The sequence below is a fragment of the Oncorhynchus mykiss genome, chromosome 9 (assembly GCF_057628025.1).
Source record: "Oncorhynchus mykiss isolate SJ-2025 chromosome 9, ASM5762802v1, whole genome shotgun sequence".
NCBI lineage: Eukaryota > Metazoa > Chordata > Actinopteri > Salmoniformes > Salmonidae > Oncorhynchus > Oncorhynchus mykiss.
In genome coordinates this window covers 40,193,494-40,219,369 of record NC_143030.1, presented here as the reverse complement: position 1 = coordinate 40,219,369, position 25,876 = coordinate 40,193,494, and the positions used below count along the sequence as shown (strand labels likewise).

The 25,876-nt window shown below is 42.9% G+C and overlaps 2 protein-coding genes across 4 annotated transcripts in view; both read left to right on the top strand.

Moving 5' to 3' along the window:
• Positions 1-6,158: 6,158 nt before the first annotated feature.
• On the top strand, positions 6,159-11,353 carry rl32 (60S ribosomal protein L32). Of its 2 annotated transcripts, none has more exon segments than NM_001160636.2 (4): positions 6,159-6,207; positions 6,906-7,007; positions 7,219-7,400; positions 11,184-11,353. In NM_001160636.2, coding segments are annotated over 3 exon segments (408 nt in total). In that variant the 5' UTR covers positions 6,159-6,207; positions 6,906-6,911; the 3' UTR covers positions 11,314-11,353.
• Positions 11,354-13,535: 2,182 nt separating this feature from the next.
• Positions 13,536-25,876, top strand: part of LOC110531951 (glutamate receptor-interacting protein 2) — a 74,874-nt gene continuing 62,533 nt past the window's right edge. Inside the window, exons 1-3 of one of the 2 annotated variants that reach the window (XM_021615495.3) lie at positions 13,536-13,696; positions 21,805-21,885; positions 24,817-24,952. In XM_021615495.3, coding sequence (XP_021471170.1) covers positions 13,567-13,696; positions 21,805-21,885; positions 24,817-24,952 — 347 coding nt within the window. In that variant the 5' untranslated portion in view covers positions 13,536-13,566. Of the gene's footprint in view, positions 13,697-18,694; positions 18,850-21,804; positions 21,886-24,816; positions 24,953-25,876 lie in introns of those variants that run through there. The other variant, XM_021615497.3, reaches the window with a different exon arrangement.

Below are 25,876 nucleotides of genomic sequence, written 5' to 3'. Positions count from 1 at the left end.
GGTCTCTGTGTAACGCTCATTCCCTCGACCATCACCCCTGGTTTGACAAAACCGCGACTCGTCAGTGAAAAGCACTTTTTGCCAGTCCTGTCTGGTCCATCGACGGTGGGTTTGTGCCCATAGGCGACGTTGTTGCCGGTGATGTCTGGTGAGGACCTGCCTTTACAACAGGCCTACAAGCCCTCAGTCCAGCCTATCTCAGCCTATTGCCGACAGTCTGATCACTGATGGAGGGATTGTGCTTTCCTGGTGTAACTCGGGCAGTTGTTGTTGCCATCCTGTACCTGTTCCTCAGGTGTGATGTTCGGATGTACCGATCCTGTGCAGGTGGTCTGCCACTGCGAGGACGATCAGCTGTCCGTCTTGTCTCACTGTAGCACTGTCTTAGACGTCTCACAGTATGGACATTGCAATTTATTGCCCTTGCCACATCTGCAGTCCTCATGCCTCATTGCAGCATGCCTAAGGCACGTTCACGCAGATGAGCAGGCATTTTTCTTTTGGTGTTTTTTGGAGTCAGTAGAATGGCCTCTTTAGTGTCCTAAGTTGTTGTTTATGTGATCTTAATTGCCTACCCTCTGTAAGATGTTAGTTTCTTAACGACCGTTCCACAGGTGTATGTTCATTAATTGTTTATGGTTCATTGAACAAGCATGGGAAACCGTGTTTAAACCTTTTACAATGAAGATCTGTGAAGTTATTTGGATTTTTACGAATTATCTTTGAAAGACAGGGTCCTGAAAAAGGGACGTTTGTTTTTTTGCTGAGTTTATATATCTTCGAACACACCGACAGCCTCATTGCATTTTGGTACACCAGAATTACATTAATTTCCAATGAAATGTTGCGTATTGCGTTGCAGAGGCAGTTGCAGTGCATTCGGTGTGGTGCATACATTGGATTTATCGAATGTATGCGTCAAACTGGCTTGACAGAAATGGTAGCAGAAAGTGAATGTTGACATTTTTTTGCGTACACATCCAGATGATGCTGAATACTATTTTACTCAATAACGCTGTTGGTTACGCTTTGAACACACCGACAGTATCATTTCACAAAATACTGTAGTTCGCAGCATCATCTGGATATGTATGTAACAAAATGAAAAAAACTCAATGCTGCAAGACAAATGCAGCGCTTCATTGGAAATTAATTAAATTCTGGTGTACGAAAATGCAATGATGCTGTCAGTGTGTTCGAAGCGTAACTGACATACATAATGCAATTTCTGCCTGGGTTAATCCCTTATCAAAATAAAAACGAATGCGCCGATCCAACATAGGCTCTGCCGCTTTGCGCTTCGAACACAACCGCATCATTGCATTCTGGTACACCAGAATTACATTCATTTCAAATCAAATTTTATTAGTCACATGCGCCGAATACAACAAGTGTGGACCTTACAATGAAAGACTTACTTACAAGCCCCTAAGCAACAATGCAGTTAAAAAAATTCAAGTAAGAAATAAAAGTAACGAGTGGTTAAGGAGCAGCAGTAAAATAACAATAGTGAGACTATATACAGGGGGTACAGGTACAGAGTCAATGTGCGGGACACCGGTTAGTCGAGGTAATTGAGGTAATATGTACATGTAGGTAGAGTTATAAAAAGGACTATGCATAGATAATAACAGAGAGTAGCAGCATAAAAGAGGGGGTGGCAATGCAAATAGTCTGGGTGGCCATTTGATTAGATGTTCAGGAGTCTTATGGCTTGGGGTTAGAAGCTGTTTAGAAGCCTCTTGGACCTAGAATTGGCGCTCCAGCATCGCTTGCCGTACGGTAGCAGAGAGAACAGTCTAGGACTAGAGTGGCTGGAGTCTTTGAAACATTTTTGGGCCTTCTTCTGACACCGCCTGGTATAGAGGTCCTGGATGGCAGGAAGCTTGGCTCCAGTACGCAGTACCCTCTGTAGTGCTTTGCGGTCGGAGGCCGAGCAGTTGCCATACCAGGCAGTGATGCAACCAGTCAGGATGCTCTCGATGGTGCAGCTGTAGAACCTTTTGAGAATCTGGGGACCCATGGCAAATATTTTCAGTCTCCTGAGGGGAAATAGGTTTTGTTGTGCCCTCTTCACGACTGTCTTGCTGTGCTTGGACCATGTTAGTTTGTTGGTGATGTGGACACCAAGGAACTTGAAGCTCAACCTGCTCCACTACAGCCCCGTTGATGATAACCCCCTTATGCTCGGTTGCATGCTCGGTCCTCTTTTTCCTCTAGTCCACAATCATCTCTTTTGTCTTGATCACATTGAGGGAGAGGTTGTTGTCCTGGCTCCACACGGCCAGGTCTCTGACCTCCTCCCTATAGGCTGTCTCGTTATGGTCGGTGATCAGGCCTACCACTGTTATGTCATTGGCAAACTTAATGATGGTGTTGGAGTCATGCCTAGCTGTGCAGTCATGAGTCAACAGGGAGTACAGGAGGGGACTGAGCACGCAGCCCTGTGTTGAGGATCAGTGTGGTGGATGTGTTGTTACCTACCCTTACCACCTGGGAGTGGGCCGTCAGGAAGTCCAGGATCCAGTTGCAGAGGGAGGTGTTTAGTACCAGGGTCCTTAGCTTATTGATGAGCTTTTAGGGCACTATGGTGTTGAATGCTGAGCTGTAGTCAATGATTAGCATTCTCACATAGGTATTTCTTTTGTCGAGGTGGGAAAGGGCAGTGTGGAGTGCAATAGAGATTGCATCATCTGTGGATCTGTTAGGGCGGTATGCAAATTGGGGTGGTTCTAGGGTTTCTGGGATACTGGTATTGATGTGAGCCATGAAAAGCCGTTCAAAGCACTTCATGGCTACAGATGTGAGTGCTACAGGTCGGTAGTCATTTAGGCAGGTTACCTTAGTGTTCTTGGGCACAGGCACTATGGTGGTCTGCTTAAAACATGTTGGTATTACAGACTTGGACAGGGAGAGGTTGAAAATGTCAATGAAGACAGTTGCCAATTGGTCAGTGTATGCTCGCAGTACATGTTCTGGTATTCCGTCTGACTCTGCGGCCTTGTGAATGTTGACCTGTTTAAAGGTCTTACTCACATCGGCTGCGAAGAGCGTGATCACACAGTCAGCAACAGCTGATGCTCTCAAACGTGTTTCAATGTTATTTGCCTCGAAGCGAGCATAGAAGTAGTTTAGCTCGTCTAGTAGGCTCGTGTCACTGGGCAGCTCTCAGCTGTGCTTCCCTTTGTAGTTTAATGGTTTGCAAACCCTGCCACATCCGACGAGTGTCGGAAATGGTGTAGTACGATTCGATCTTAGTCCAGTATTGACACTTTTGCTGTTTGATGGTTCGTCTGAGGGCATAGCGGGATTTCTTATAATCCTCCGGGTTAGAGTCCGGCTCCTTGAAAGCGGCAGCTCTAGCCTTTAGCTCAGTGTGGATGTTGCCTGGTGTCCTTGGCTTCTGCTTGGGGTACGTATGGTCACTGTGTGGATGATGTCATCGATGCACTTATTGATGAATCCAATGACTAATGTGATTTACTCCTCAATGCTATAGGAAGAATCCTGGGTCATATTCCAGTCTGTGCGAGCAAAACAGTCCTGTAACTTAGCATCTGTTCATCTGACCACTATTTTATTGACCAAGTCACTGGTGCTTACTGCTTTAATTTTTGCTTGTAAGCAGGAATCAGGGGGATATAATTATGGTCAGATTTGCCAAATGGCGGGCGATGGATAGCTTTGTACCCATCGCTGTGTGTGATGTAAAGGTGGTCTAGAGTTTTTCTCTCTGGTTGCACATTTAACATGCTGGTGGAAATTTGGTAAAACAGATTTAAGTTTCCCTGCATTAAAGTCCCTGGCCACTAGGAGCGTCGCCTATGGATGTGCGTTTTCCTGTTTGCTTATGACGGAATACAGCTCATTGAGTGCAGTCTTAATGCCAGCATCAGTCTGTGGTGGTATGTAGACAGCTATGAAAAATACAGATGAAAACTCTCTAGGTAGATAGGGTGGTCTACAGCTTATCATGAGATACTCTACCTCAGGCGAGCAAAACCTTGAGACTTACTTAGACATCACTTACATATATGCATAGTCCGCCACCCCTTGTCTTACCAGACGCCGCTGTTCTATCCTGCCGATACAGCGTATAACCCGCCTGCTGTATATTGATTATGTCGTCGTTCAGCCACGACTTTTTAATGTCCCGTTGGTAGTTTAATCTTCCTTGTAGGTCGTTTGATTTTATTTGCCAATGATTGCAAATTAGCTAGAAGAACGGAAGTCAGGGGGGAGGGGTTATTCGATCACCTACGAATTCTCAGAAACCAGCCCAACCTCCGTCCTCTTTTTCTCCGTCGTCTCTTCACACAAATGACTGGGATTTGGGTCTGTTCCCGGGAAAGCAGTATGACTTTCACGTCAGTCTCGTTAAAGGAAAAAAAAGCTTCTGCCAGTTTGTGGTGTGTAATCGCTGTTCTGATGTCCAGAAGTTATTTTCGGTCATAAGAGACAGTAGCAGCAACCTTATGCACAAAATAAGTTACAAACAATGCCCAAAAGCGACTACATAAAAACAATGGGTTTGGAGCACGTAAAACGTTTAGTTTATGGGAAAAGTGGACTTTTGCCTTTTGGCTGATCCATTTGTGGTTTCACGGTGGGTGAAAAAAAGAGTTGGGTCATGTGGAATCGGTGAGGGTAACCAGAAGTGGTCTTGTGATGATTGTTTGTGTTTCTGTTGGGCAGAGGAAGAATGCTCTCAAAGTAAAACAAATGGGGTCAAGAAAATTGAGTTGTTTCGTTCTCAAGAAAAAGGCACCAATGATAACTGGAGTAGCAGTAGATATAAAAGTTGACCAGCTGAGGGCAAAGTTTCCCGGTGTATGTGATGCTCGTCATTTGATGCGATGCAGATAGGGTGGCGAGAGCGGGGAAACAGAAGAGCCGTTGTCTGTTCTTTTGAGTTTTGAAGTCGAGTCTTTGCCTGACAAAGTGAAGTTAGGTTATATAAGTTATCCTGTACGAGCTTATGTGTCAAATACATTACGATGTTATAGGTGTCCAGCTTATGGGCATGTGGCAGCAGTGTGTAGGAGGGAGGGTCCAAGGTGTGAGAAATGTGCAGAAGGGCATGAGGCAAAGGAATGTGTGGTATTGGGGAAATTAGTGGAATGTGTTAATTGTAGGGGTGCCCATAGAGCTGGGGATCAGAAATGTCCCGTGCGAGAGAGGCAGGTTAAGGTTTCCAGGGTTAGAGTAGTGGAGAAGTTGTCATATGCTGAGGCAGTGAAGAAAGTAGAGGAAGATGGGTTAAGGGGGAGGAGTGTTGAGAGTAGTAGAGATATACCAGTACAGAGGGATAGGCCAAAAAGTAAAATAAGATTCAGTAAGATTGGATTTCTAGCATTTATAGCAATGGTTATCAATTGTACTGCAGGGATGGATCAGAAGTCTCAGAAAATTGAGGTTGTGGTGGCAGCAGCAGAGAGGTATTTGGGTGTGCGAGACTTGACATCCGAAGAGTTACAGGGTGTGTTAAGTGGTGATGTCTCATTCTTTAAGGATGATGGCATGAGGTAGGAATAAATACATTTAATTAGTGGAATAGGGAGGGGTTCATTTTAATGTATATCATTTTGAAATTAGTGAGAGTAGTGTTAGATGGTAGGGTATTTATTTAGTGCATGTTTGTTTGTTTTTCAAGCTAAGTGTAAGGGAGTTGTACTCCAGTCTAGTAGGTGGCGGTAATGCAACAAATTGGATGCCAACCACAGTTAAACCTCATAGAAGAAGAAGCACGTCAAGCGTCAGCCATCTTCTCCAGCCCATCATTCATTTCCAATGAAAGCTGCGTTTGCCTTGCAGGCAGTTGCATTGCGTTCGGTGTGGTGCATACGTTGGATTTATCATATGTATGTGTAAAACTGTACGCATTGAACTTTTGTTGCATACATATCCAGATGATGATGATGCTTACTATTTTGCGCAAAAACACTGTCGGTGTGTTCGAAGCTGTCAATATATCATCAATACGTCCACTCCTATTTATAGAGTTTATCTCGTGATCGCACAAAAAACTTTTGTTGCCATGAGCTCACAATGAGTCATTTTGAGTGAGATTTGGTATAAGTAGTGCCAAGACGAGCTACTACTTCCAGTTCTCTCATTTAATACATTACCCATATCACCTTGCGGTCCTTAACGGAAGTCCTTTCCTTTCGGCCGTTGCTGACTCCCTTCCTAAAATTACACAGGCGGGTGAGTTTATCAAAATCTATGTCCATCTACTGGTTTAGTAGACAAAATAAATAATGTTGACATAAATAATCACCGGCGCAAATTCAACATTCAGAAGCCATCGAATAGTATAAAACACTGCACCTTTTTAAATGGTTTTAAATTTTTTCATGGTTTCGATCGGCCTGCATTCCATGTGGCTAGCTAGCCTTCCTAATATTAGAACTGGCTAGTGACTAGCGATGTCTCTACAGTGTGGCCGAGACGTGTTCTTTCTATAAACCACGCTTTAATTTAGCATGGGTTTTAGGATCACCCTGGATATCATATGCCTGTTAACTACTTTGACAATTACCAGACTAACAACGCAGCCAGCCCTCAAACAATGTTGGTTGCTGTAGCTAGAACACACTTGCTACTTCAATGCGATTGACTGTTCCCATTTGTAAAGGTAGAGTCGAGGTGTCTGTTGACTAAAGTTAACCGTCAGCTACCTGTAGTTTGCTATTGCGATAAAGGGATAATCTTAATGACATGCACCGTGTTAGCTGGCTTGTTTTCTAATGAGAGTTGTTGGCTTTTAGTTACTAGTCATGTAACTGTGACTAACGTTTCACAACCACTGATTCTGGGTGATTAGATATGCAATGATTGTTTTTTGGCAGTTGTGAAACACTGCCCAAAATTAAGTTAACAAATAACATTTTACCCCATTACAGGTCACCATGGCAGCCCTCCGACCTCTTACCAAGCCGAAGATCGTCAAGAAGAGGGTTAAGAAGTTCATTCGCCATCAGTCTGACAGATATGTCAAGGTCACGGTAAGAGCATTTGCTACACGCATAACTTTAAAGATGATAGATCTTCCTTTAGGAATGTACAGTTCTGTAATTTGTGGAGCGAGCAATGCTTTTCAGACATTACACATGCAGAGAGGCAAAGGACATTGATCTCCCTCGAGCAAAGTAGTTGGAAGGAACATTTGATTATAACTGCTTTAGTAAGTAACATATTTTTCTATGCCCCCTCCAGAAAAGCTGGCGTAAGCCCAGGGGTATTGACAACAGAGTCCGCAGGCGGTTTAAGGGCCAGATGCTGATGCCCAACATCGGTTATGGTAGCAACAAGAAGACTAAGCACATGCTGCCCTCTGGCTTCAGGAAGTTCCTTGTGCACAACATCAAGGAGCTGGAGGTCCTCATGATGAGCAACAAGTACGTTTTGTTGGGTGCACTGTATTCTTCCCCGTGGGTCCATTTGGCTTGTTTACTCAAACAAGTATCATTAGATATGCAATAATATATGCTTTAATACAGTTATCCTGGCGTTCTTTCTAAAGGTACTAAATACAAAATGTGTAGGATAAGTTGTTTAAAGTTTTTAAACATCCTAGAAAATGTTTTGACACAAGCTGTCTCCAATCAATCTGTAGTTGTGTGTGTGTTTTGGGGGGGGGGGGGGGGGTCACCTAAGCCAGGGGAGGCGTAGCTCTACGAATCTTAATAGCGCAAAGCCTATTTGACAGGAAATACTATTTGTAGATATCCAGTGGACTCAGAAGTTGTATCTAAAAATGCGGACCTGTCAACCTGCACGTATTTTGCGTACCATGCTTGAGTACCCTAGTATGAACAACTACCCTAAAAATGCAAAACAAAATAGGCTTCTAGTTGGCACATTGTGGTTTTTGACTCAACCATATTACGTGGTAGCTGAGGCAGTCAGAGGACTTGGTCGAGGAGGACCACATTTCTAGCTCTGTCCCTGTAGTCGTACTACCAAAGATGGTTGATAAATGAAGAGTTGTCTGGCTGTTGACTATTGGAAAAACGTTGTCAGTACCTGTCTTAAGGGGTTTGCTCTCCCATAGACACCAATGCGATAGCAGCTGGGTCTGGTCTACTTAGTTAAATTACTTTAATTGAACCAGAAAAAACAGCTAGTGGGTTGTCTTGCTTCCTTTTCTGTCTCTGGTACAATTTTCTCCTCCCTTGAGCTGGATGGCAGCTCCACTTTGTCAGTTGATGCCACTGATGTGAGGAAAAAGGGTAGGGAAAAGTCGAGAACGAACTGTTTGGCAAATATATTTTACAAAATTGTATGTTTGTCAAGTGAACAATCACTATTTTGTAGTCAACTAAGGCTTCATTACAACGATGGTAGTTTGCTACAGCGTTTAGTCAACTAAGTGAACACTTGTCTGCACATGCGTTTATCTCAACAGTAGTATGCGCGCATGCATTGACAAGCAATGAAACGTAGGATGGAAACAGACTCGATGTCCCGATGATACTGTCCTTCACAGAAAGTTCCGGTAGACCGTTAAAGATTAGTAAGGCTATGTTAAAAATGTCTTCATCTTTCCTCTTGAAATAGATCTATGCCAACAGTAGGCTTCTAAGTATGTGTCAGTTTACCAATAACAATCAATGGTAGCCCAGTAGACAAGACTAACCTGATAGATTAGGTTGTGGATGGAGATCTGAAAAAGCTCATAAAGGCCTAGTTCAGTTGTTTCATATTCCAAATAGCCTACAGTAAGGTAGACCAGGGTTTCCCCAACTACTGGAGCCCCCCAGGTTGGGTAGGGGGTAGGCCAGGAGGTGTCAAGTCAACTTCCCCCTCAGGAAGTTGGAGCATTTTTTGCCCTAGCACTACAAAGCTGATTCAAATAACCAAAGCTTGATTATTAGTTGGTTATTTGAATCCGCTGTGCAGTGCTAGGGCAACATTTCTCCAACTTCCTGAGGGGGAAGTTGACTGACACTCTCCGGACCTCCCCCTCCCCAACTTTAGGCCTTGATCAGCAACAAATTGTTCGAAAATCCTAGGGCGTGCCCTAATTTGGTAAATTTTAAACTTTTTTCTAGTTAGCTACTGAAGAGCAGCCAATTACCATATACCCATGAACAATCTATAGCCTACCATTCCTACTGAGGCAGTCTTCTGCCAATTTATGTAATAGGCTATAAAAGGTCAATTTGCGTATGATATGAGCAATGTGGGTGTCGCACGCGCACATCGTTGGGTCCACTTCAGGGCTTTACAGTGCGACCATTCTACTTGTGTATGCGGTTAAAGACTTTGCTGTGCGGCCTGGAATTTTCATTTAGGAGCACCAGTGTGCCTAGAAAGATGAAAGATCCGCTATGCAATAATCGCTCCGCCATTTCCTGGTTACTAAAATTCTAATAGTTCGCCTAATTTCAGTTTGTGACAAAACATGCAAGTATAGTGTAGAGAATCATTTAACCATCTAAAGTGCTGTTTGGAGCTGGTGTGCAAAAGTAAAAGCCGCAAAAACGAAACTTACTCGCGGGAAGCATAAATATAGCGCACATAGAACTGCTTCTTAGGCTTGCTTTCAATGAGAAAGAAATGTGAGTTTAAGATCTGTCCATGTAAATTTTATCCGGTCGCCCAAAAATAGATATTGCAACTTAAAGGATTCTAGCTTTATAAAATGTTCATTGTGCTCAATTTCTTTCTGTGCGCCTTCATCTTTCAACTTGGGGGCACACATGCTCCATGTAAAATATTGTCAGCGTAGAGACCTGCATGGGTCAGGGGCGCTGCCTCCGCACTGAAGTGATACTCCCCAGAAAATGTCAAGGTTGGAAGGTCGGAAAATGGGTCAATTAGGGGCAGTTTAAGGGGAGCGTCAATAAATCCAATCATGGAAGTGTGCTGTATCGAACTCTGAGTGTTCCCCCAACCGGCAGTCGAACCCTGGTCCAGCAACTGTCAAGCCAACACCTTAACCGTTACGCCTGTCTCCCCACCACGCATTCACACACAACCAGACATTGATTGGAGACGGCTTGACAAATGTCTGAAATAATGCAGAGAAAAACTAAGCTAGCAAGCTTGGTATTTAAAAAAATAAATTGCATATGAAATTTAAAGACTACAATTTAAAGACTGTTCTATACTCGAAGGAGAGAAACATACCTACACTGTTTTACTATTAATAGCAATGCTGCTATTTTAAATTTCGTAAAGCAGCTTGTGTTACTTAACCAGGCAAATGGTAGCTAACTAGATGGCTGGTGGTGATTGGTTAGTTACAGGGAAAGCAAGAGAGTGGCCTGCGAGATGTGTATAATCAGCAGAGCTGGTCTGCCTGTGCCCACAGTCATCACTTGCTCCACCACAGCTCAACAGCTCATGTAGGCTGTGTGCCAGGTGTGGCGCGTCTTTCCCACTGCTCAACAGCTCATGTAGGCTGTGTGCCAGGTGTGGCGCGTCTTTCCCACTGCTCAACAGCTCATGTAGGCTGTGTGCCAGGTGGGGTGCGTCTTTCCCACTGCTCAACAGCTCATGTAGGCTGTGTGCCAGGTGTGGCGCGTCTTTCCCAGTGCTCAACAGCTCATGTAGGCTGTGTGCCAGGTGTGGCGCGTCTTTCCCACTGCTCAACAGCTCATGTAGGCTGTGTGCCAGGTGTGGCGCGTCTTTCCCACTGCTCAACAGCTCATGTAGGCTGTGTGCCAGGTGTGGCGCGACTTTCCCACAGCTCAACAGCTCATGTAGGCTGTGTGCCAGGTGTGGTGCGTCTTTCCCACTGCTCAACAGCTCATGTAGGCTGTGTGGCTCGTCTTTCCCACTGCGCAACAGCTCATGTAGGCTGTGTGCCAGGTGTGGCGCGTCTTTCCCACTGCTCATAGCTCATGTAGGCTGTGTGCCAGGTGTGGCACGTCTTTCCCACTGCTCATAGCTCATGTAGGCTGTGTGCCAAGTGTGGCGCGTCTTTCCCACTGCTGAACAGAACTGCGCATCTGTGCTGCTAATATTATTTGTGCTTATCGCTCTTAATCTTTCCAAAAACTCATGTTTACTCCATTTAGTAGTCAGATTTTGGCCACAGAGAGCATTTCGTATTGTTTTAGTCAACTGAAATGAAAAATAATTTGCCTATTTGGTCAGTGATAGTCTGGTTAATTGCCACTGAAGAATAGGCGTTTGACAAATAATTTATCCTGCTCTTACCTTCTCCGTAGGACCCATGCTGCAGAGATTGCCCACAACGTGTCTTCCAAGAACAGGAAGCTGATTGTGGAGAGAGCAGCCCAGCTGGCCATCAAGATCACCAACCCCAATGCCAGACTCCGCAGCGAGGAGAACGAGTGATCCAGCCATTATTTCCCAATAAAACACATGTTTAAATGTGTATGTTCTCCTGGCAAATTATTTTTTCTGGTCTAACACTTTGCTATAGCTAGACTGTTCAAATTCTCTACCCGTTTCCCTATATTCCTGACACCAATCCTCCCTTTAAAGTGGAGAGTAAACACGTGGGCGAAGGGTTGAGAATTGGTCTGGTTCAGCATATGACTGGTCTAGATGGTTCTGAGATTTCTTTGAGAACCATTGAAAGTGTCAAGTTCTGAGTGCGCCTTTGTGAGAAGGGTTATGAAATACATCAAGTTAACTTCTTTTCAGACCAAATCCTGTATATACTCCTACCTGTTAGACAGTCCTATAGAGCGGAGAGGGTTGTAGCTGGAAGAGAGAAAAAAAGATTTAGAATATTTCAATACCACAAGCTAGGCTTCTATCTCATTTGTGACAGATTTTCATGTGAATATTCTACAATCACCATAAATTCAATATGCTGATTGTGTTTCCATCAAATTGACTTGTTGAGGATGAAAGTCTGCGTGATGCCATAGTGCACATAAAAATGATGTGTTTTCAACTCTGATGGTTTTGTCAGAAATGTTGCGTTATATAGCGCATGTTTCTTCTCTGATCTTGCCACATGTGCTCGCAGATACGGTGCAGATATAGCCTGCCTACGAGATGACATTATGGACAAAACAGTAGCCACGCATTATTGGGAAGGAGCATTTAAGTTCATCACCTTGCACTTTCACCAAACCGATGAAGTTCCTGATATATTTCATCTGTAGCCTAATAAAATACATGCTTTCCCAAGTCATTGTGGGGGGGACCACATGTCAAGTTTGGTACAATGTGACAGTTATTATATCAGTATTTCCACTGCCATGTCTCCCATAGTTTATTGACATTTGGCAAGTTCATGACAAATTAGCTTTTTCAATCAGGCCTGTCCTGACTATTTTTATCCGTCATGTATTTTATGCGCATTAAGATTAGATGGAAACCTGGTTACTGGAGACATGTGATCTGTGTGCAACACAAGGGAAGTTTTAGACCTGTGTGACGTGTCTCGACTGAAAATATGGGATAGCACTGACTACTATTCCCAAGTGCATCAGTGTTTGTTGTGCTAACAGCCTTGTGGCACTTCAGCCGGATGTGCAGTCATCCTTGCCAACACCCTGTAGTGATCCTTAGCCCCATACTGACAATTTAGGATTTAGTAAAGCAATGGAAACTTGTATGAAAGATGTTTTCAACTTCCTATTCATATGCTCTCAACAGGGATTTATGAGGCTCGAAGTAGTTGAATCCCCTTTGGGATCTTTGAAGATCTTGAAGGAACTTCATAAAAATAATAAGATATGTCTGGGACATTAATCCGACGACTACACGATTATCATGAGTACAATACGAGACTGATAACCAGATGCTTTCAAATCAAGATATATCTTGATTTAATTTGCAAATATGTTGTAATTTAACACTACTTAGTTTTGTGGATTATTCAAAAATATTGATGAAACCAAAGCGGTTTGCTTTCTTCCACACATGACTTTCATTTCTTCTCTGCTTATGACAGTTGGGCCTCCATAAATTAAAGTAATTTAATGTAGACAACCGCATATATATTTTGTTGGAATTACAGAAATGAACATGTCCTTTTCAATCATGCACATTCATGCTGCAATTCTGAAATGCTATATTTTGGCATGAATAAATAGCCAGTGTCTACCGCCAGCCACCTGGGGTGAAAGTTTCCATTGCGTTCTGGCAGGCAGTGCCATCTCTGCAGCATTTAGCTCCTATCCATCTGTTCATGTAAAATACTGTGTCAGTGATGAAAATCACAAACAATATAACATGCATTACATTTACATAACCTTACCTGAAATGAATAACAGTGGACAGCATCTTCATGTTTTTGTTTGCATGCCATTTTAATTTCACATTTTGTGGGTGTGTGTGTGAGAGAAGCAGACACTGATGGGTTTATAAATATGCATAGATTTACGAATATGTATATCTGATTTTTCGTAGGTTTAGTTTTTTTTTCTATTCTCCATCTCATTTGTAGGCTTATTCAGACACACCTGAGGATGTTGGGACTCCTCCAGTTAGGGTTGTGAAGAGACCGCAGGACGGAGCTAGAGGAAAGCGTTTGGAGGAAAGCGATCGAAAGGAGAAAGCGAGAATGTTTTTACTTTCGGTGACTAGAGAGTGAATGTGGCAGACAGAATAATATGTGGAAAGGGACGCATGGGCAACCCAAAGCACATCACCCTGGCCTTCTCTCAGACCGAGTCCATGAGGAAAGGAGGAGGAAAGAGGAGGATGTTCTCCTTTTCACTCCGTTGTCGGCTCGGCATCATCAGAGGGAGGACCAAAGGTACTGCTTACGCAACAATGTTTATGAATACTTATGATGGCAGAGCCCACATGATTTATTTTTGTTCATTAAAGCCAAACGGACGAGTTGATTGGGTTTTTACACTGCTACTGTATTGTATATACTGTTGCAGGCTCCAGCCTGAGTTGTGTGGGAGCTGAAGTGCCTTATTTCTTAGTTGAGACCGTTTAAAATAAGAAACTATACCTAGAATTTATCTTGTCTATTTTGTTTTGTCAAAATCAATACGATAACTTAGCTTAAACGTGGGATGAGTCATTTAATGGAGTCATATTTTACCTTTAGTTTATGTCTGAGCTACCTTGCAGGTGAACATCGTACTATGATTATGAATTATGACTGTGTCATGTTCACCACCTCTGAGCCTGTCTTGTAGCCTAAGTCATTTCGTGATTGGTGTGCTGACTCAAGTTTCTGTCATCCCTGCTGCATTCATTTGGTAAATGTATTCGCAACTAGAGCTGATAGCCATACATTGGCAGTATGATCAGCTGCATGTTAGAAAGTGTGCCCAGCTACCTTTTGGTTGGAGAATAGCTCATAGCTTTTACTGTACTTTCAACATACAGTGCCTTGCGAAAGTATTCGGCCCCCTTGAACTTTGCGACCTTTTGCCACATTTCAGGCTTCAAACATAAAGATATAAAACTGTATTTTTTTGTGAAGAATCAACAACAAGTGGGACACAATCATGAAGTGGAACGACATTTATTGGATATTTCAAACTTTTTTAACAAATCAAAAACTGAAAAATTGGGCGTGCAAAATTATTCAGCCCCTTTACTTTCAGTGCAGCAAACTCTCTCCAGAAGTTCAGTGAGGATCTCTGAATGATCCAATGTTGACCTAAATGACTAATGATGATAAATACAATCCACCTGTGTGTAATCAAGTCTCCGTATAAATGCACCTGCACTGTGATAGTCTCAGAGGTCCGTTAAAAGCGCAGAGAGCATCATGAAGAACAAGGAACACACCAGGCAGGTCCGAGATACTGTTGTGAATAAGTTAAAAGCCGGATTTGGATACAAAAAGATTTCCCAAGCTTTAAACATCCCAAGGAGCACTGTGCAAGCGATAATATTGAAGTGGAAGGAGTATCAGACCACTGCAAATCTACCAAGACCTGGCCGTCCCTCTAAACTTTCAGCTCATACAAGGAGAAGACTGATCAGAGATGCAGCCAAGAGGCCCATGATCACTCTGGATGAACTGCAGAGATCTACAGCTGAGGTGGGAGACTCTGTCCATAGGACAACAATCAGTCGTATATTGCACAAATTTGGCCTTTATGGAAGAGTGGCAAGAAGAAAGCCATTTCTTAAAGATATCCATAAAAAGTGTCGGTTAACGTTTGCCACAAGCCACCTGGGAGACACACCAAACATGTGGAAGAAGGTGCTCTGGTCAGATGAAACCAAAATTGAACTTTTTGGCAACAATGCAAAACGTTATGTTTGGCGTAAAAGCAACACAGCTGAACACACCATCCCCACTGTCAAACATGGTGGTGGCAGCATCATGGTTTGGGTCTGCTTTTCTTCAGCAGGGACAGGGAAGATGGTTAAAATTGATGGGAAGATGGATGGAGCCAAATACAGGACCATTCTGGAAGAAAACCTGATGGAGTCTGCAAAAGACCTGAGACTGGGACGGAGATTTGTCTTCCAACAAGACAATGATCCAAAACATAAAGCAAAATCTACAATGGAATGGTTCAAAAATAAACATATCCAGGTGTTAGAATGGCCAAGTCAAAGTCCAGACCTGAATCCAATCGAGAATCTGTGGAAAGAACTGAACTGCTGTTCGCAAATGCTCTCCATCCAACCTCACTGAGCTCGAGCTGTTTTGCAAGGAGGAATGGGAAAAAATGTCAGTCTCTCGATGTGCAAAACTGATAGAGACATACCCCAAGCGACTTACAGCTGTAATCGCAGCAAAAGGTGGCGCTACAAAGTATTAACTTAAGGGGGCTGAATAATTTTGCACGCCCAATTTTTCAGTTTTTGATTTGTTAAAAACGCTTGAAATATCCAATAAATGTTGTTCCACTTCATGATTGTGTCCCACTTGTTGTTGATTCTTCACAAAAAAATACAGTTTTATATCTTTATGTTTGAAGCCTGAAATGTGGCAAAAGGTCGCAAAGTTCAAGGGGGCCGAATACTTTCGCAAGGCACTGTATGTGAGAGCTTATTCTTTTAGAGGTAAGTGAACATGTCATGTCTTATTTAACATATATTACAATGGTCTTATTTAACATATATTACAATGGTCTTATTTAACATATATTACAATGGTCTTATTTAACATATATTACAATGGTCTTTTAGAGCGATCACTAATTGGAAGTGTAAGACAATAGCACTGTTTAAATGTATATAAAACAATCTGTTGAATCTAGAATCGATTGCATATTGCTTTCCAGCAGAATGTGTGTAATTTTTGTGTGTAATTGATTCTCTAGTCTAAACGCAGCATTTATTCTACTTCACAGAACTACACTGAGTGGGTGTGCTTCTACTACTCTACATAATTGGGTGGTAGGTAGCCTAGTGGTTAGAGCGTTGGACTAGTAACCGAAAGGTTGCAAGATCGAATCCCTGAGCTGACAAGGTACAAATCAGTCGTTCTGCCCCTGAACAAGGCAGTTACATACTGTTCCTAGGCTGTCATTGAAAATAAGAATTTGTTCTTAACTGAGGTAAAATATATAAATAATTACCCTAATTGTGTGGCCTAGTATGTTCTGTTTCCCTGGGTTTTTATAAGACCAACAAACAGCTCCGTGTCTTCTGTTCCTCTTTATTCTGTAAGAAATTAATTTGTTTCGCTCTGAAACACCTGAGTAAATGGGGTATTAAGGACGAAACTCTGAGGAAATTGTCTATACCAAAGAGTATTGGGTCCACTGGAAAGAGACTACTAATTAGGAGACATGCTACATTGGCGAGAAATACTTCTACAGTGGAGAGAACGCTTTGTTTGTAGTTGTTTGAGGTGTCTCTGGTCAGGGAAATGCTACATAGACTCAATAAATCTATGCATTGGGATCAAGGATGTATTTGTACACAGTTTACTAGCTTTTATTTGTACTTGAGCTCATCCTCACATCTGTGTGGACTTTGAAGCTATTGTGTGGGTCTATCTAGTTCATATTTGTGTCTGTTTAGAGCTTTAGTGTATCCTTTGATGTCATTTCCCTACTCTCAGACCTGACTATGACAGAAGTTCCTTTGGGTGGGATTGTCAGGCCTTATAGGGGGAAAGAATGGAGGGAGGGTGAGTCAGGAAGTGGCGAGCATGTGAGGGTGACAAATGGACAGACAGGTGGGGCTCTCAGTCAGCGAGCGGTCGTTTTAACTCTTCTGTAAGTGTGTGTCTGGGCAGAAGACAGACAGTGCAGTGGCAGTGGGGGAAAGAGCCCTCTCACCCAGAGAAGGGAACATGAGATGTTCACCACAGATTGAAAGCGAGAAACCATATTGTTGTTTTGATTTATATCCATTGCAGCCATTGTCTCATATAAAGGACAGGATTCTCTGGTCAGAAGTTGAGTGAATAAGTCTCTTTTGGCTTTGTAGCGACATGCATGTACAGTTATTGGTAGGGGTGCTCAGTGGTGTAAAGTACTGAAGTAAAAATAATTTAAAGTACTACTTAAGGCATTTTTTGGGTTATCTGTACTTTGACATCTTTTACCTCTACCTTCCTAAAGAAAATATTGACTTTTTACTCCCATACATTTCCGCTGACACCAAAAAGTAAACGTTACATTTAGAATACTCAGGCATGACAGAATTATGGTCAAATTCATGCACCTATCAATGTAGCGTGTTGTCATCCCTACTGCCTCTGATCTTGCGGACTCACAAAGCACACATACTGCGTTTGTAAATTGTCTGAGAAAAAAAAACAATGAACAAAAAAGGAAATTGTGCCATCTGGTTTCTTAATATAAGGACTTTTGATGTACACTATTTACTTTTACTCAAGTATGACAATTGAGTACTTTTTTTCCACTACTGTACTTTAAGTACATTTAAAACCAGATACCTTTAGACTTTTACTCAAGTAGTATTTTACTGGGTGATTTTCACTTTTACTTGAGTCATTTTCCATTAAGACATGTTTACTTTGAATCAAGTATGACAATTGAGTACCTTTTCCACCACTGGGGATGCTCTTGTATAAGCAGATAATAATCATTGTGATGAGCCTATGGAATGAGAGGTGGAATTTAAGGCACGCGAGGGGAAAAGCTGCGAGCATTAGTTAGCCAGTGTATGTGTGTGGGTAGGATGACTATGGTGGGCACAGTAAGATGGGCACTGCTTCTGTGTCGACTAGTGTGGAAAATGTGTAACTGCTTATGGCTGCTCTTGTATGAGCTCAGTGACAATGGATGTGTGGGTAACGTTAATTGTATGCTTGACTGCACTGAGTGTGCGCGTGTGTGAGAGAAAGTGTGTGTGATGCAGGGGGTGTGACCGTGTCATGTGTGGGGAGAGTGTTTGACTGCTTCATCACACCCCTCTGGTATAGAGAGGGAGGGAGAGCAACCTTCTCCGACACACTCACTGAGGCTGTGTGTAATGGTTGCTGTGTGTGTGAGCTGGTATGTGAGCGTGAACGAGGGGTATGATTATTCCTATGGAATAGGAAGAGCAACCATGAATACCTCAAAAGGAACCTCAGAATGGTGGGAAGAAAAGGAGAGATGACTATTCCTTTGATGCTTTGATCATTTTGTTTCCCTGCTTTCAGTTTGTTGTGGGAATTACTTATTTTAGCAATATATATATATATATATATATTTTTTTTTTTACCAAGTTTAAACAGTTGAAGGACATAGAAATAGACATCTATGGAATAGGATTTTTCATGCAATAAGTGAAGTCAAGATATGCTTCAAGTAGAACAGAGATATGAAGAGAAGAACATTGTTTTTTGTCCTGCTTGTTAGCGAGTGAGACTGGGTCACAGAGGACACCGTATTCCCAGGGGCACCTCGCTGGGTCTGCTGGCCACTACAACAGAACAGCGACTTTTCTCTCAGGTCGGATGTTTTGACAGGACTGCAGCCATGCTTTGTGGTCTGAGGAGAGAGGCGAAGAACAGCAGCATCGGTAAATCTGCCTGACACTCACTGATTGTGATGATGAATGAATGAATATCACAGCCGTCATAGGCTATCTAGTGTGCACTGTATGTCATATGGTTTGTAGTGCTACACCCTAGTATTGCAATAGTAAGGGGCTTAGGACTATCAATAGCACCTGTAACAGTATTTAGTTCTGAATGTGAAAAGTGAAGTATTTATACCTGTGATTTAATGTCTTCAGCATGGTGGTAACACACATCCCACTGGGCACACTGGTTGAATCAACATTCAATGAAATGACGTTGAACCAACCTGGAATAGATGTTGAATTGGCATCTATGCCCAGTGAGGTAGCTGGTCACATAGCTAGACTTTCTGTCATTAGAGGTTATTTAGTCAGCTGGAAATGTTACACTTTTTCCCTATATTTGTACACATTCAGATTAATTGAGATTTGTTGAATGACAGCTTTGTCAAGCACCATTTTACTTGCAGTATATCAATTAATTCGCTATTAAGGCACAGACAGTAGACCAAATGCCATTGAATTAGGGCCAGACAGTACTGAATACAAGGCTGCCGTCTGAAATTGGAGCAGATATGGCAATGCAAACTGGGTCCAGTGAAGCCCAGTTTATAAATACTGTTTTACCTCTGAAAATAGCACTGATTTCATAGCTATTGTCAGAGGCCCCCACATTTAACCTACATTCTGATTGGTTCTAAAGGGGATAGCATACGGTGCCCTGAATTAGATTCATTTAATTGACACGCCAGAAATTAATAGGGGTGACTATTTTTCTGGCACATTACTTTGCACACCACTCTAAGTAATGTTGTAGGTACTGTCCTGTTTGCAGATCTTAAGTGTATCGTTTTTGCAGTTCCGTACCTGATTCTTTAGCTACCACAGTAGATGAGTATTCCCTCTGCCAAAACAACATGCTCCTACTAGGAGGTTCGTGCCCTGCCGTACCCAGTTATGACATTGTTCAGTTCAAGGGTGCTTTTTGTTTTGGCTGCTGAATTGATTAAGCCAATTCAAGAAGTAATGTATTTGGCCCATGATTGGCCCGTCAGGATCACTAATGATGTTTTTCTTAACTGGTACAGCTGTATGTATGGTATAGTTGCGTTCAGTCACGTGGGGCGTATGGGGTCTTTGTAACCCAGAGCAAACGTTGCCTTTTGACTACAATGATGGCTGCTTGGACTGTCAGGCCCCTCATGAGGCTATGGGACCACGCACGCTGCTGCCTGTCACAGTGTGTCTTTGGTGATTCACACTGTGTGTGTGTGTATGTGCGTGCCCGCCGTGCACTAATGCCCTAAGGTTGTTGAACAGGATATTTGTGCAAGGAAGTGTACATTATCGTTGTATGCATATTCCTGCAAGCCCTTGAGTTTTATTTTTGTACACTCTCATTATGTTTCATTTTTATATTATGTCTGCGTATTTTCCCCAGTTAAGACGTGGCTTATCAACCTCCATGATTCTATGATATGGAGACATTCCTTCTCCTCGTCTCTTTCCTTCAAATGCACTGATCTGAAAATGTAGGAAAGGTGAACGACCAGTACCAGCTAACTGTTTTCACCCGTTCTTTTACATCTGTGCAAATGAAAGAAAGGTGACTAAGCTATTTTAGGCTATTGAGATACACTCCATGTTATTTTGTCTTTGGGCCAACTAGTCCTGTGCATGACAAGAATGAAAATTGAGAATTTTTCCCTTTTTGACCAAAGGCTGGGCCCATTTGAATATTGATGATGTGAATTTAGTTAAGGGTCATGTGATATTATGCACGAGGGATGATTAGTTGCGATACAAAAGTGGATGAATGGTTAATTGAGTGTAGACAACACAGGACAGAAATATCACCTACACACGTCATCATGACAATCCTGCCTAAAGCTGATGAACAGGACATCACTAGGTTAAATTTGCATTTTGTTTTTCGTTACCAAGAGTGTTACATGTAACATTGTACAGTGTATCTCAGCAAGGGAGTGGAAAGGCTGAGCTGCGTTCAATCAATAGTAAGAATAGTGCTTACGTCAGAATATTTGGAGCATACGGTGTATGAAGTCGACCTGTCAGTGCAGCAGCTGAATTAGATGGACCTCTCATAGGCCCTAGCTTTCCGCAAATGTTTTTTTTAAACAACTTTGGCTTAGCTTTTCCTTAAGTGTGTAATATGATGTTTAAGTCATTTGGTTGAAAAGTTTGTCCTCGGTGGACAGAAATGCTGACATGCCCATGCTGTATCCAGATTCAAATGGCAGGGCAGGGTCACTGCAAATCTGGGGCCAGTGCTCTGTCAGAAATGGCTTCCACTGTAAAAAAAGAGGATCCCAGAGGAACAGAGAACATTTCCTGGTTTCCTCTGTAGCAGCTGTTGTTGTTGACTGAAAATGTTTGTATTCTTCACATGCCTGAACAGTCCTTTAACCACAGCATGTTCCCTCAAGAGCATTTCCCAGCTCTAATGTATACTGTATGCATCATCTTGGTGCAGACATCATGTTTCACCGCGGGTAGAAGATGCCTGTGGACACATCAAACAATCAGCTCCTCCAAGTCTAAATCTTAACCATTAGGGTGAACAAGGCAACATTATCTTTAGATAAGTGTCTATTGGGACAAGTTCATACTACTCGCACTAAAACTAGCTTTCTTGATCTCTTTACCTATCCCACTGTTACCATGGAAACGGCAGGAAGACCTTCCGGGTCTCTGAGATTGACCCGCCAGTGTTCTTTGAGTTAGTAGGCTAAGTGCCTGATAGAGGAGTTCCTTCCTGTTGTGCCTCTTTCTAATGTTCACACTCCCTCAGGCAGCTGTCAGTGTGTGGACAGGGGATGTGATGGTGTCAGATTCCCCTCTCCTCTAAGGAACAGCATGCACACATTCCTCACATACTTTAGTAATTTTCCAAACATCCAGATTATTCACCAAATGTCCCTTTCATTATTCTAGATGATGGGCCATACTCTAAGGGCAGCAAGGACTCTGGAGGGACCGACCATGCCCTTACCTCCAGGAGACGCAGTATTAAAGGTACAGTGTGATTACACCTTACTGTAACTTCGTTCCACATTCTACAGTATCTTCTGTGGTACCATGTCCACTATCTTCAGCCTTTCTCCATGATGGAAAGCTATCCACAGGAGTCGTGCTTTTCACTGGGATTGTTTGATTGCACATGTTCCATCACGTCTGCGCTACATTGGCTGATAGATGTGGTACTGCAGTGCTTAGATAATGTTGAGAAAATCCATATGTAGCCTATCGCTGGAGACTAAAGGAATCCATTCTGTCTGCAGCCAGACAGAATGGAACCAAGCACATACACTATATATACAAAAGTATGTTGACACCCCTTCAAATTAGTGGATTCAGCCATTTCAGCCACACCCATTGCTAACAGGTGTATAAAATCGAGCACACAGCCATGCATTCTCCGCACACAAACATTGGCTGTGGAAAGGCCTTACTGAAGAGCTCAGTGATTTTCAACGTGGCACCGTCATAGGATGCCACCTTTCCAACAAGTCAGTTTGTCAAATTTCTCCCCTGCTAAAGCTGCCCCGTTCAACTATAAGTGCTGTTATCGTGAAGTGGAAACATCTATGCCTATCCACATCGATGGAACAGTAGTGGAGAGGGTAGCAAGTTTTAAGTTCCTCGGCATACACATCACAGACAAACTGAATTGGTCCACTCACACAGACAGCATCGTGAAGAAGGCGCAGCAGCGCCTCTTCAACCTCAGGAGGCTGAAGAAATTCGGCTTGTCACCAAAAGCACTCACAAACTTCTACAGATGCACAATCGAGAGCATCCTGGCAGGCTGTATCACCGCCTGGTATGGCAACTGCACCGCCCTCAACCGTAAGGCTCTCCAGAGGGTAGTGAGGTCTGCACAACGCATCACCGGGGGCAAACTACCTGCCCTCCAGGACACCTACACCACCCGATGTCACAGGAAGGCCATAAAGATCATCAAGGACATCAACCACCCGAGCCACTGCCTGTTCACCCCGCTATCATCCAGAAGGCGAGGTCAGTACAGGTGCATCAAAGCTGGGACCGAGAGACTGAAAAACAGCTTCTATCTCAAGGCCATCAGACTGTTAAACAGCCACCACTAACACTGAGTGGCTGCTGCCAACACACTGACACTGACTCAACTCCAGCCACTTTAATAATGGGAATTGATGGGAAATGATGTAAATATATCACTAGCCACTTTAAACAATGCTACCTTATATAAATGTTACTTACCCTACATTATTCATCTCATATGCATACGTATATACTGTACTCTATATCATCGACGGTATCCTTATGTAATACATGTATCACTAGCCACTTTATACTATACTATGCCACTTTGTTTACATACTCATCTCATTTGTACATACTGTACCCGATACCATCTACTGTATCTTGCCTATGCTGCTCTGTACCATCACTCATTCATATATCCTTATGTACATATTCTTTATCCCCTTACACTGTGTACAATACAGTAGTTTTGGAATTGTTAGTTAGATTACTTGTTATTACTGCATTGTCGGAACTAGAAGCACAAGCATTTCGCTACACTCGCATTAACATCTGCTAACCATGTGTATGTGACAAATAAAATTTGATTTGATTTGATTTGATTCTATGAGCAACCACGGCTCAGCCGCGAAGTGGTAGGACACACAAGCTCACAGAATGGGACCACTGAGTGCTGAGGCGCGTACCGTGGTAAATTGTCTGTCCTCGGTTGGAACACTCACTACCGAGTTCCAATCTGCTTCTGGAAACAACATCAACACTAGAACTGTTCATCGGGAGCTTCATGAAATGGGTTTCCGTGGCCGAGCAGCCGCACACAAGCCTTAGATCTACATGCAATGCCAAGTGTCAGCTGGAGTGGTGAAAGCTTGCCTCCATTGGACTCAGTGGAGCAGTGGAAACGTATTCTCTGGAGTGATGAATAACGCTTCACCATCTGAGAACGCTACCTGTCACAATGCATAGTGCCAACTTTAAAGTTTGGTGGAGGAGGAGTAATGGTCTGGGGCTGTTTTTCATGGTTCGGGAAATCTTAACGATACATCATACAATTACATTTTAGACAATTCTGTGCTTCCAACTTTGTGGCAACAGTTTGGGGAAGGCCCTTTCCTGTTTCAGCATGAAAATCCCCTGTGCACAAAGTGTGGTCCATACAGAAATTGTATGTTGAGATCAGTGTGGGAAAACTTGACTGGCCTGCACAGAGCCCTGACCTCAACCCCATCGAACACCTTTGGGATGAATTGGAACACTGACTGTGAGCCAGGCCTAATCGCCAAACATTAGTGCCTAACTTCACTAATGCTCTTGTGGCTGAATGGAAGCAAGTCCCCGCAGCAATGTTCCAACATCTAGTGGAAAGCCTTCCCAGAAGAGGCTGGCAAAGGGGAACAACTCCATATTAATGTCCATGCTTTTGGAATGAGATGCTCGACGAGCGGGTGTCCACATACCTTTTTTCATGTAGTGTAAGCTACAACGTCTAAACGTACTACGGCTAGCTAGCCATCAGTTAGGGTCAACCCCAATTTGAACTCAATTCTGTTCAGGAAATTAATAAATTATAATTTAGGAATCTAGAAAATTGCCCTTTTGTGTCAAGATTTACATTTTTAATTCATCCACTGAATTCCACCCAATTATGTTGAATGCACTGCGTTAATATGGAGCTAACCCCATCCATGTCATCATTACCAAAGAGGAGAGGGAGGGAAAGAGACAGAGATGGAGAGATAGAAAAGGCAGCGAAAGAGTTAGTCAGAATGAGCGAGAAAGAGGCAGAATGATAGAAGCAGAATGATAGAGGCAGAGATAATCAATCCATGTTTGTAGCAGCTCAGACAAACCGTCTCAGTGTACCAGAAGGATGCTGACTCTGTGACACTGTTCCTCCTGTCTGTTTCTGTGTGTCTATAGAGGACTACTGGGGCATGACCACGTTGGACCTGATTAAAAGGGAAGGCAGCAGCCTGGGCCTCACCATCTCCGGGGGGTCCGATAAGGACGGCAAGCCCAGAGTGTCAAACCTGCGGCCAGGTGGGCTAGCTGCCAGGTGAGATCTTGGCTAGGATGACACATCTGTAACCAGGCAACCGCAGTGAGGTGTCTGTGTGTGTTACCCGCCACCCACACATGTCGTCCTAACCTAGGGATTATAGACACTGCAGTAGATCAGCTTTTTACTGGGTGATGTTTAGCCTGGAACTGATATTACACCAGGACACAGTCTATGATAGAGTCTCCTCTGTTAATTAACAAGATATGTTCCCACCTACTCACCAATCACACAAACTAAATGAAATGACCTTTTACTACAGTGAATTATTTTGTATTAAGTTTATGTAGAGAACATTTTCAGCAACTACCTGCTTTATTTAATTGCCTCTATTCGCTTGGCATTCATCATCTTTTACGCTGCTTCTACTCTCTGTTTATCATATATGCATAGTCACTTTAACTATACATTCATGTACATACTACCTCAATTGGCCCGACCAACCATCAGTGCTCCCGCACATTGGCTAACCAGGCTACCTGCATTGTGTCCTGCCACCCACCACCCCCTCTTTTACGCTACTGCAACTCTCTGTTCATCATATATGCATAGTAACCGTATCTACGTGTACATACTACCTGAATCAGCCTGACTAACCGGTGTCTGTATGCAGCCTCGCCACTGTATACAGCCTCTACTGTTAATTTTCATTGTCTTTTTACTGTTGTTTTATTTCTTAACTTACCTATTGTTCACACAATACCTTTTTTGCACTGTTGGTAAGCATTTCACTGTAAGGTCTACTACACCTGTTGTATTTGGCGCACGTGACAAATACATTTTGATTTGATGTAATGTTTCTATTTTGGAGTGTGGATGTCACACCCTGACCTTGGAGATCCTTTTTATGTCTCTATTTTGGTTTGGTCAGGGCGTGAGTTGGGGTGGGCATTTCTATGTGTTGTGTTTCTATGATTTTCT

What these genes read in the sequence shown, in the direction of transcription:
- rl32 (XM_021614371.3), top strand. Translation starts at nt 6,912, where the DNA reads ATGGCAGCCCTCCGACCTCTTACCAAGCCGAAGATCGTCAAGAAGAGG. An exon ending in ACAGATATGTCAAGGTCACG is followed by an intron (nt 7,008 to 7,218) that starts GTAAGAGCATTT and finishes TGCCCCCTCCAG; the next exon opens with AAAAGCTGGCGTAAGCCCAG. An exon ending in GTCCTCATGATGAGCAACAA is followed by an intron (nt 7,401 to 11,183) that starts GTACGTTTTGTT and finishes CCTTCTCCGTAG; the next exon opens with GACCCATGCTGCAGAGATTG.